General features: G+C 35.6%; 2 protein-coding genes across 5 annotated transcripts in view; one reads left to right on the forward strand and one right to left on the reverse strand.

Moving 5' to 3' along the window:
• Nucleotides 1–255: 255 nt before the first annotated feature.
• Nucleotides 256–1,508, forward strand: LOC142975298 (chorion class CB protein M5H4-like). The gene is made up of 2 exons (XM_076118059.1): nt 256–415; nt 910–1,508. Exons 1-2 carry the CDS (start codon nt 365–367, stop codon nt 1,285–1,287), a joined length of 429 nt encoding a protein of 142 aa, XP_075974174.1. The 5' UTR covers nt 256–364; the 3' UTR covers nt 1,288–1,508.
• A 147-nt stretch (nt 1,509–1,655) lies between these two features.
• Hexo1 (beta-hexosaminidase 1) overlaps nt 1,656–12,343 on the reverse strand; it is a 28,139-nt gene continuing 17,451 nt past the window's right edge. For all 4 annotated transcript variants that reach the window (XM_076118054.1, XM_076118053.1, XM_076118052.1 and 1 more), the window contains exons 7-16: nt 7,861–7,969; nt 6,721–6,842; nt 6,108–6,242; nt 5,027–5,132; nt 4,326–4,501; nt 3,962–4,060; nt 3,448–3,568; nt 3,079–3,171; nt 2,407–2,554; nt 1,656–1,925 (exon numbers count right to left, since the gene is read on the reverse strand). In XM_076118054.1, the coding sequence (XP_075974169.1) occupies nt 1,838–1,925; nt 2,407–2,554; nt 3,079–3,171; nt 3,448–3,568; nt 3,962–4,060; nt 4,326–4,501; nt 5,027–5,132; nt 6,108–6,242; nt 6,721–6,842; nt 7,861–7,969 (1,197 nt within the window). In that variant the 3' untranslated portion in view covers nt 1,656–1,837. The remainder of the gene's footprint in view (nt 1,926–2,406; nt 2,555–3,078; nt 3,172–3,447; nt 3,569–3,961; nt 4,061–4,325; nt 4,502–5,026; nt 5,133–6,107; nt 6,243–6,720; nt 6,843–7,860; nt 7,970–12,343) is intronic.

Genomic DNA, 12,343 nt, shown 5'->3' on the forward strand with positions numbered 1-12,343 from the left:
CTTTAGACATGTGATTGGTTTACCTAATATAACCCGTTATTAGGAAAGTCCCTTGCTAGAAATTGTGCAAAGGCAGTATCAATTGATAATTATTATTATTGTCGACAAATCGTATTTTTATTTCAATAATAGGTAAGTATAGCGTAACATACTAATACCTAAACCTAAAGTTTTCGAAAGATAACCGATAAAGGTGTAACATATAGATAGCTAGAAATTTTGTAACAGTTCCTGTTCATTGTAATAATTACACACTTTTTTGTTACGCAGTTAGTTGTATGTAACTGTTACAAGTATTGATAAGCTAGTTTAGTATATAACTGTATCATTTTAAAATTAAATATTAATTAGTTAAATATCAACCATGTGGGTGAAGGGACTCTTCATAATTTGCATTCAAGCCACACTTTTGAAGGTAGGTGCCCTTTCATTTTGATGAAGTAAAAACAAAATCGCTACTAAAGCAGATCGCTACCAAAGAAAACAATGGTTATGGGAGACTTTGCAAAGCGCTATAGTCCGACAACTTAGGACAGAGCTGCAGGATGTAGCTCTGTCCTAAGTTGTGCTCCATTTATCTAGAATATTACTATTAATGCTGTGTATTTGCACTTGCTGCAAAGTTGTCAGACTATACCTATCAAGCGTTTGCTACTTATCACGCGTTCGATTCCTACCGCGAGAAAGTATTTTTATGACATTCTCAAATAGTTCTTATAATTAATTTGGTTGTAGGGGAGGCTTCTACGTCGTATTTTGTTTGTAACAATCGAAGAAAGCTTGTCTCATGCCTTTTGCTAACAAGTTCATGAATCGGCTACGACATTTTTTAAGAAGAGTGAATCCTTTTCTGCCGCTTGGGTTTTCATAAACATTAATTTCGTATACTTACAAATGTTTTTTTTTCAGGCTGTATTATCTCAATGCATCAGACAACCTGTACCACCAAGCGAAGGTCTACTTCCATCCAATATGGCGTACGAAGGATTGGCGCCAATAGCTCCTGTCACTCGTATTATAGGCGCGAACCTTATCGTTGACACATCAGCTCCTGAACCTTCGGGCGTATCCATATTCTCCGACAATCTTTACATTGAAGGAAATGTTTTAGTTACCGGCAGTCTGCCATTTTTAGGTACTGTGGCCTTGGAAGGCATCGTTCCCGCTTTGGGAAATAGTGCTGTGGCTTACGAGTGTGGTACTGGGGATATCGGTATGGTTAGTGATGTGCCAAATTATGAACTTGGATTAGGTTTGGCTGATGTTAGCAGGATAAGTAGATTGTAAATTTTTATTGTTTGTTATAAATTTGTATAAAGGGAAGCTGTTGTTTGTTTACCCAAGACCGAAATTGCGTTAGGTACCTAAGCCTTAAAACCACGTTATGTACGATTTCGTTAGTAAAAGACTCCTATCTTTCAGATATAATTACTGACACTATTAATAAAATATTGCTATTCCACAGAACATATCGATCGAATAAACATGACAAATAAAAAAATTGTACAATATTAGAAATCCTAATACAGGTTTTTTCTATTTTATCAAACATCTTTGCGAACTCCTTTTTCCCTGTTATGTACTGTGTGTACGAAAACAAGTCACACTCACATATAAGTACATATTTATATACCCACAAAAATAAAACACTACACTACATCCAAAATAAATCATTTATTACAAAAAGATTGTACATTACACAGTCACGATAAAAAACACATTCCGTGTAGTGATTCGTGTAGAGTCGATCACTGGTGTAATTTCTTCAAGTCACGTACATACGGTACATACGTGCTAGGGTTTAAGTCTAAAGTTACGTAATGGCGAGTGGTTGATATCAACCGCGGTAGCAGTAGCCCTCGTTCTGATAGCACCATTCAGGTTCCAAGGATTCTGCCTGGATACCCATGCGGACTAGACGCTCCCTGATGGAAGAAAGAAATATGTTAAGTAATTTTATTGCGAGGGGGTGTTTAATGTCGTATATAGGTGTTTGTTTAAAAATATCTATCGTATCATTAAATTCATTTGTAATACTTGCTATTAAAGAAAATAAAGATACGGGACCAAATATGGATTATAGATTGTAGTATCCTGAAGTACCGTAAATGTGTGGTGTCAATAAGTGGTGGTCCACTGGTTTACAATTTTTATGAAAGTAAAAATTTGTAAAATGTTTTCATTTAAAACATTAATTGGTTCCCGACATTTGAGGTTCTAATAGCAGCAATATAACTAAAAATCTGTCATTTTTTAAGACGCTTACAAACAAGGTAACACTATTAAAAAAAGAGAACGCCAAGCAAAATTTAAAAAAAAATGACAAGAACTCCAAATGCTAAAAATAGTCAGCTATCCCTATAATTGTATAGGTATCTTAAATAGTGTTATTAGCGGTGTACTCACCGCACATGCAGCATGCGTTGCTCGGCGTGCTCCCAGGAGGCGCGCGGCTCGGCCCACAGGCGCTCGGCCAGCGCGGCGGCGCGCGGCCACAGGCGCCCGTCCAGCGTCGCCGTGTCCGCCTGCTCCGACCACAGCGCCGCCTCGCCACCTATATAACAATATACAATTACATTTGTTTATCTTTAACATGGAGGCCTTTGTCCAGCAGTGGACGATTCCCGGCTGAGATGATGATGATGATGATGATCTTTAACATAAGCTCCTAATGGGAATAATAGCAGCCCCTGGAGGGCACCAGTGAGGGAAGCGGTAGCGAATCCAAGTCAAAAGATAAAGTAACAAAAAACATAAAATCGGTATAACTAATTAGTTCATGGTGGCTGGATTGTTTTTGGAACCTATGACTTATAATATAGCTATATTGCGAGGGCCAAATTAAATAATTCCGATTATTATTTGCAAGGGACCAATGACTACTTAGTCGTAAACATCGAATAACAATCACAAAAAATAATAAAAAATTAAACTAATCTGAAATAAGAAAATATTTTTTTACTTTTTCAAATGAATCTTACAGAATAAGTTTTCCGTTTTATCTAAACAACAATTAAATATGTATAAAACACTAGAATCTTTCTAAAAATTATATAAAGAAATACAATTGCAACTTACCGAGTATGAGATCTTTGTGTGCTTTGGCAATGTCAGCAGGGCTGTTCATGTAAACCTTCTGCCAACCGATGTACGGAGAACACCAGTTGTTACCTGTTTAAAAAAATAATTATTTATTTAAAAATACAAGTACACTATTCTTCTAAATCATACCTACCTTGAATAACAGCTTGTATTATTTTTAAGAATTATAAGGACCACTAAAACGCAAAACGGTATTAATAAGAATCGGGTGAGTTTTACAGACAATTAACCACATTGCCAAAATGCCAGAAATACAAGTATTTTTTAAATATTTTCTATTGAAAACTCTTTAACACATTTCATATAACTTAAGATACAAATAGATTCAAGTAAATGTTATCTTACCGTCTCCAACCCAGGCGCCGTAACCGCAGTCGAAGTACAATGCATCATAGTTGGACATAATTAGACGGTAGCCCTTCTCCAATAGACCTGAGATCTGAGGGTCCACACCGGTAGTCCAAACCTAAAGAAATAAACAATATTTACTAAAATATTATATTATTAATACTTTGTATGCTGAAGTCTGCCTTGTACGATTTTACGGCTAAACTGCTGAACTGGTTATGACAGAATGAAGCATGTTGCAAGTTAAATACAGAACTAAAGTAGTAAAAAATTAACACCTGAAGCAAAAAAGGGAAATAAACTTTGTACACAAGCTAAGAGTCTACTATTGAAATAAAAAAGAGTATTAACATAAAAAAGGAATCCTCCAGAAGGCCAGGCAATGGCCCTGAAATGGAACCCGCTGAAGGAAGAAGGAGAAAGGAATCGACAACCATTGATAATATAATCAGACACAGGTGGTCAGACCATACAAGCAGTACGTAAATATTTTTTATAAATAAACACTTACCTGAATAATGTAGTCCTTAGGGTCTAAGAAGTTATCGACGTGGGAGAACTCAGTCAGCGTGCTGGTCCACAAAATAATTGGCAGTTTCTTTCCAAAGGCCTGGAAACAAAAAAAATAGACGTGGTTAGAAGAATACCTTCCATATGTGAAAAAGGTCCATACTAATGACATAAATGGCTTTAACGGCAAAACTGCTTAACCTCGAATTTAGATATAATTTGTTGATTGATAAATAACATTCCGGAAACGAGCAAAAGTATCTTTAACTAAACTTAAACTATCTTTAACAATAAACCAAACATAGCCAGATTGGTTCCAGTATCCAGTGGTTTTAAGTCTTTTAAACTATAGCATAACTAATTACCTTGTAAGCTCTATCAGAAGCCTTCTTCTGGAAGTAGTTCCACAGCTTCAAGAAGCTTGACTTGTCCAGATCCCAGCGGTTCTGGATCATGAAGTTCTGAATCTCTTCGGAAGAGTTCCAGCACCTCTCACTCACTTCGTCTCCTCCCATGTGGAACAGGTCTGTGTTGAACACGTCTGGAAACGAAGAAAATTATAAAGTAAAAGTAGGTAGAGAGTAGTAAAGTAAAAAGTAGATATAATCAATGGTCATGACTGTTTTACTGCTAAGCTTATGTCTTCTATGGCAATTTGAATAAGCTTGATATTAAGGCCATCTACCACGCTTTACCCAATAAGGTTGGAGGAATTAGAGAAGAAAATATATATATGTCTCAGTCTCGTGTCTATACAATATATACTTACAATTCCGCATTTGCGTAAAAAGATGGGTTCACGACTACGCATAAGCAATGACATTAAACAAACTAATTTTTCTTCTAAATCAAAACTTCATTGTCAAACAATGTGTGTGTCTTATAAATCGCGACGCAAATTCGTCACTTGCGCGGTTCAGGATTTGTCATTTACTTAATAGTTTACCTGTGAACCGTAAGATGGCGCTATCAAAATATCCGTTGATCGCCAAGTGTTAATTAATAAACAGATTGTAGCTCCAAAGAAAAGTAATAAATATAAACTTTGTTCTATTTTTTGTTTTACCTGCCATATCCCTGTAGATATCTTCCAAATGGTCGTACAGCTCCTCCTTGGTTGGGTTCAGCTGACCGCAAGGTGGCTCTACGCAGAAATGTGCCCATGGCTCAGCCTGCAAAATGGAAATAAATACATATGTATTATGTAGTTCTTATTACACTGCGGAGTTATTGTTTTTATCCTTCTAAACTAAAGGAGACATCTTATAGAACTAAATATTTTGCTAGAATGGAATGCGTAACTTGTAAAAATAATTGTCTTGAATCTAGTATAGATACTATTTATTTTGTATGTTTGTACAGACCATATCACAGAAATTCAGTGCTAAGGAATTACAGAAATTTATTTTTTTATTAAATTTATTGCTCGCAAATATTTTAGATTCATCCTTACCGTTAAATCATGATTAATTTTGGATACTGGCTTTGAAAATAAGACCGGTTCCGAAAAATAAATTAAAAAATGAAAGATCGACTTTTATTATTATAACCGGATTTGCATGTAGCTGTTCATAGTAACAATTCGTTTAATTTATTCAGCAACGGCATTTATAACTGCATTTAATTACTACACCTTATAATAAGAAAGAATTATAAAATAAAAACATAGAATAAATTTGCAAGTGAATTATGTTTTGAGAGAGCTTGGATACTGATGCAATTTTAAATCTCATCCTATGACCGTGTGCACAGTTAAAGAATCACGGTTGATTGTGCATACCTAAGGCTGATTTTAGTCTTACGCCGACGGCACTCGCACCGTCAGCGCTTATGGCCGATATATTATTATATGAACTTCTAGGAAGCGTTTTTAAATGACGCGTAGCTATCAGCGCGCACAGTAAGGCGATCAGTACGATACTAATACGCGCTGAGCTATGAGCGCTGACGGTGAGCGTGAGACTAAAATCAGCCTAAGAAGTTTCTCTCTGATGATGATTTAAGTTTCTTAATGGAAGAAGCAGTATGAATTAGCTCAAAAAATAATACTAAGAGCATCCAGTTGTCTACATTCGGCAGCGGTCTGCACCAGGCTGTATCAAAACGTATATAACTAGTACAAAATGAAAACATGTAGCTATAGTAACCTTGAAGCACACAGTGAGGCCGGTGTCCTGCCAGCCCTCGCCCACGTGCGCGGGCGCGTCGAACTCCGGCAGCACGCGCACGCCGCGCACGGCGCCGAACTCCACGATGTCCTGGATCATCGACTTGGTGTACACCTGCGGGATGAACCACTACTGTTAATATTCTGTTCGAATAATAATCTAAACTTGGCCAGCGTGATGGACTTAAAGCCTAACACCTCCCTCATTTCAGGCGACCTTTGCCCAGCAGTAGGACATTCAAGGGTTAAATTTGTAATAGCTTTTTCATTGATGAAATGGGCAATAGTGGCCTAGTACTTACAATTGACCCAAAATTATTTAGCGCGCTTCTGACATATTAGTTGAAACAAATCATTTTATTGTCTTTTGCATAAAGGAAATCATTACAGGAAATGAATAAATTCCACTTATATTCCTAAAACAGCTCTTAAGAAACTGTTGGCCTACTTATCATAACAAACCAAAGGCCTTTTCTTTCGAAAGGAACAAAACTTTAATATTAAATAATTTTCTAAAAGGAAAAAGAATTAACATAATGTAGATTCTGAATAATTGTACTAATATACTCTAGATTCACTGTATCGTAACTTACTTTAGCTGGCGAGTAAGCACCAATCTTATGAAGATGAGGCCTCCTGGTAGACTCCATGGGGAAACTGTGGCTGTCTGTGATGTGCCAGTGGAAAGTGTTCAGCTTAACGGCGGCCATAGCATCTGGAAAAATAACATAATGTTACATTTTGATTTTAAATTTAACCACTCAACATTGCACGACCAAAGCAAAAACCTACAAACATTATATTTTATGATGCTTGCGATACCCGAAAGTTTAGGCAGGCAGAGGAGTGCGAAATACATTTGAGGTTTTCTCCAGTAAGAATATATTATAGTAAATGTACAAAAGTATTGACGTCATTGTACTGACCACATATTTTTACATGGAAAATCCTTATAGTGGTGCGTTTAAATGTCAAGTACCTACTTATCCGAGACTTATTTTTTATATTTATATTTTCTGTCTTTTAGACTGGCTCTGTGGCACGGCCGGTAGAGTATTCGATTGCTAATCATGAAGTTCCAGATTCGAATCCCGGGACGGGCAAGGTGCTACTGGTCTTTTCTTATCTAATTTGGTATATCTCAATAGTAGTCCCGAGATTGATAACGAGCCAATTGCCACGTCCAGTACGTGGCAATAGGCTCGGCCCCTATTACATGGGACAAATATTGTGAGTGGCGATCCGGAGTTTGGTAATGCAACCGGTATATATATGGCAATAGGCTCGCCCCGTATTACACGGTACTAATACTAGTGTATTTGTTACTACCGCTGCCTATATCTTCAGGTTTAACAGGCGTGTATGCACGTTATAATTTTACCTATCAATATTTCTGTGCCTCTGGTGAAAAAAAGGTATAAAACCGATTTTGACGAAAATGACTTAAGAAATTAGAGTGTACTTATATCCCACTTTAGCGAATTTTTTATAGTGTAAAAATTAAGATAACATTTTTTGCACATTAACAAATTTCTTATTTTAAGATAAACAAAATCTATTTTTAGCAATGGATAGGGCATTTTTCTGACCATTTTGGTATACTAAAGTCATTTTAGAAAAAATCGTACTTATAACCATTTTCACTAGAGACGCAGATTGACCTTAATCAGTTTCAATTTGATGTTTATCTATGCTTGTGAGCGTACAAAATATGAGGAAAATGCATAACTTACTGATAGTAGCCTTGATGGAGTCGACTGAGAAGTAATTCCTCGACGTGTCGAGCAGGATACCGCGGTACGGGTACACTGGCTTGTCCTTAATTGATACATCTCGCACGATCTGTAAGACAAGAGAAAATGGATTAAGAAACTAGATATGGATCAGAATAGACAACGGCAGATAACAAATATCATAAGCCTATACTCAGGCCGTTACAAACGTGCGAACTACGTCTTATTCAAAAAATCATAGGAATGGGACAATGTGTAAGTGCGAGCGAGAGACTCCGATAAAATGACATGACTTAGTTCGCAAGCTTGAAATGGCCCGAGTATAGGCTTCATGACTTATGGGTAAGTGTCTAATAACCTGATCTAAAATTATAACAAAATATGTATGAAAAAACCTTGTCAATTTTGATGCAACTGATGCTTACTTAGAAAAGATAACGCTTGTCGTAAGTCTATAAAGTCTAAGTTGTAAGAAGTAACTTTGTGATCCAAGTGGTATTTAGTGTGCGAGTAAAATGAACATCGGTCGAAACTTATCGAATTAATGTTTTATAAAGGCCCTAGAGAAGTACAAAGATATAATATATATGAAGAAGTCAAATAAAAGTTCAAATAAAGTCGATGTTACGTGAAAACTTCCAATAGAAAGTATTGAAAAACTTAATTTTATTACGTAGGTGTACCATAGAACGCAATGAATAGGCAAATAAGTTAAAAACTATAAAAAAGTGAATGTGGTGGAGCTTAGTTATTAACAGGATATTTTGTATAATTACTATTGTTTGGAAGGGGAAAATTCCCCATTCACCACAAACGTTAATTGGGATTTTTTGTAGGAAAGTGCCAGGTACCGCGGAAAATAAGTACGCCTGTAGATTTTTTCCCGAATCTTACAGCCTACTGATATTATTATAATAAATGCGAAACTTTGTGATTGTGTAGCTATGTTTTAATTACTCTAACGCAAAAACCACTGAATACATATACATATAAGTCAACGGAATTTGGCACACAGTTAGTTTATAATCTGGATTATCACATATCTGCGATACTTTTAACACTAGGAAACCTTTTAACGCAGACGTAGAAGTCAACAAAAACTAAACTATAAAACTCATAAGTTATTACAGAAAAAGCCAGCTTTTTATATAATTCGGTATCAGTATCCGTTACTAAACATCCCCTATTGGTTTTTTTTTTAATATATTCAATGTACAGAATTGACCTCTCTACAGCTTTATTATTAGTATAGATTATTGATACTGCGCCTTACAAGATTGTAAATCTGTACCAAAATATTTTTCGAAATGAAAACCAGTTACTAAACAAAGGTGGGTGCTAACACTATGATATCATCTTTGATTAGTTTAGTCATCTATTCGTATTTAAAATATGAATAGCAGATGTCATATTGAGATGTTAATTAATTGAAGTGCTAATTATATGAAAATGTACCTATAGTTTATTATTTTTATCTTTAAACAATATATAATGTTAAATATACAGTAAACAATATTATGTATGTACTTATGTAGTCATGTAAACAACACATTAGATTGTTAAAAAAATAAGTGTAGTATAATATGTTATTTAATTAATACACCACCTTGCTACAGACTCTTTAATACCTACTACTAATTACCAGTTCTAAGGGCCCAATATGTTTGAATTTTCCTGTTTACTTTTGCTAGCAGAATTATGCATGCATATGTGCTTGACTCAATTTGGATGGCAATGTCTGGTTAATATTTGGTGTAGAGGAAGATTTTTGAATATAATTAGCCTATTAAGTTTATATAAACTTAGCTTGAAAAAACAACGGACTTTCGCATCTATGATATCATAAAAAAAGATGGATTTATTTTAGTATTAAAATTGTCGTTTTTTTGTCTATTTAATGAAACAATAAACGTGAACTACAATCACGGTACACTTTATAATTGTACGCACAAGTCATGCTCAGTGCTCAGTGGTCAGACTCATAACTGACTTTCACCAGGATATTCTACGTCAGAACATTCGACCTGCTATAAACAAAATAATACAACGTACTCATTTTGAATCGGTTTCAATATCCAGTGAGAAATTAAACAATAGGTAAATATTTTAAAGGCTATTGGGTCTAACAAAAGATTAGGTTTATTTCTCGACTTGAAGACAGATAATTTTTGTTTCTCCAAAATACCCATTTACTCAATACTCAACGAAAAATCTGGGTCTGACTAGATTTCCAGAAACAACAAATGACCGAAGAATCTGGAAGTATAAGAAAGGGCATTGCCCGAGAACCTGATACGGACCCAGGCTAATAACAAAATATAGAGATCAGGATTCCATTTTGTTTGTTTTTTAGGTTGAATTGACGCCAATATTCGTCCAAAACATGTTAATTTAAGAATCACAAATAAAAAAATCATCTAAAGGAGTCCAAACCCAAGGTTGATTGACCTGTCAATAAACAAGAAGATAATATAGCAGAAATGCCTTGATCCTGACTTCTTTATGCTAATACTGTGAACTAATATCAAGATTGTCAAGTCAATAACCGCGACCGGTTCGATGGTGTAAATATAAAACTCGTTCTCCTGTTTCATTGTACCAGGTTTTAGGCCCCAAGGCGTGTGAGAAACATACGTACCTGCCCATTTAAAGGATACCTAATGACAATGTAGTTTTTTGTTTGTGCATACAAATTACTTGTTGCAGATGATGGAGTGTAAGGCTTGCTACACACATATTTAGTTTGGCATTAATCTTAGCCGGGTGGCAAAACCGAATATGTGTAGATGAATGTTCGGAGAAAATGCCGCTCGACATCGCCGATTCGGTTTTGTTGTTCGATAAGTACTGCCGAACCGAATGTGACAAACCGAATATATGTAGATGATGCCGATCGGCACAGGCCGAACAAGTAAACCGAGTAGATTACAAATTACAAATATTGCTGAACCCTACGTGCCGAACCTAATATGTGTATAGCAAAAGCCTTATGAAAAAAATAACGAGTAAACTTATTGTCGCTGACTGACATACGACTAATTGAAATAGCGCCTTGGGAAAACATTACAGGGAACATAGGTGTATGTAAGCATACTGTTAATTAAATGTACTTCAACGTACATTATATTAGTGGCTTGTAATTGAACACGTACATATATTATTACGGAAACACGTGTAGAATATAGGTAGTGTTAATTAATTAAATTGATTAATTTACCCGTGATTATTTTCAATAGGAAGCGATTTTTCCGATGCGCTGGCAAATGATTTCATATTTATTTAAAAAAAATGATTTCGGACAAACAAAAATTCGATCGGATAATAGGGCTATAACGTTCTGCTGTATTGATTACTTGCATTGTTATATTATCGCAAATCTCAATTAGTTTTCTATTGTACTTTTCCATTTCGGAAGTAATTTGTACAAAAGAATAAATCTTAATGTAAACTGTATCCCGTATGGAATAGATAAGGCGGACGTAGCAATTGAGAGTCATGTGAGCAACCGCGCTGGCTGGCAGACGATACAATAAATCGAATTACACGGTCATTAAGTACTTAGAACAATCCTGTATAAGAATTGAAAAGGATTGATAAAGAGTAGCTTCAAATGTTAGATTGCATATACAAACATTTGTTTTTTACCTATTGGTGTTCCATTGCTGGGCAAGGGCTAACTCCTCCTAAACGAGGGAGGATTTAGGCCGTAAGTTCACCACGCTGACCAAGTGCGGGTTGGAGACTTTACATGCTCTTACACATAAAATCACGCCCAGGGATAGGAAGAGACCAAAGAACGCCACTTGGTACAATCCTTACAAAGTTCTCTTGCTTCATTCACATCCATACATTTAGTCAGATATTATATTGTATATCTATTTTATACTAGTTACTGATTCCGCAACTCGGTCTGCGTCAAAGATATCCTCAAGTAAATGCTATCGATAAAAAATAAAGAGAACAACTTTATTTAGAATTTATATTGGTACGGATTTGTAACCCCAATTTTATAGCTATTGCCTAGGCCGTTTTATTCTTTTGTTAATGATAGTTGCGCGGACGCCTTTTATCGTGAGTCACACAGACTTTAATAGTTATAGTAACAGTCTTACAAAGAGTCGAATGTCTCTGGGCATCGAATACGGCTGGGTATGTAAGACACAAACTTACTTTTTAACCGACTTCAAAAAAGGAAGAGGTTCTCAATTCGACTGTATGTTTTTTTTGTCACTTCTTTTTTCTACATGAGCAGCAGCTTTTATGCTAATTGTAAGCACTAAATCCGAAATTTTGTTAAACATAAACGCTAAAAACATTTTGTAATTAGTCCTGCTATCGCTTTTGTAGATGCAAATGATAACATTCAATACACGAATAGTTATAATTCAGCGAACCGTCCTTCACGGTCTAACAGCCAAATAAATCAGCAACAGTACACAAAAGACATATTGTTTCAAAACATTCTATAAGATTGGTGAACAAA

This window comes from Anticarsia gemmatalis, chromosome 9, assembly GCF_050436995.1.
Source record: "Anticarsia gemmatalis isolate Benzon Research Colony breed Stoneville strain chromosome 9, ilAntGemm2 primary, whole genome shotgun sequence".
Classification (NCBI taxonomy): domain Eukaryota; kingdom Metazoa; phylum Arthropoda; class Insecta; order Lepidoptera; family Erebidae; genus Anticarsia; species Anticarsia gemmatalis.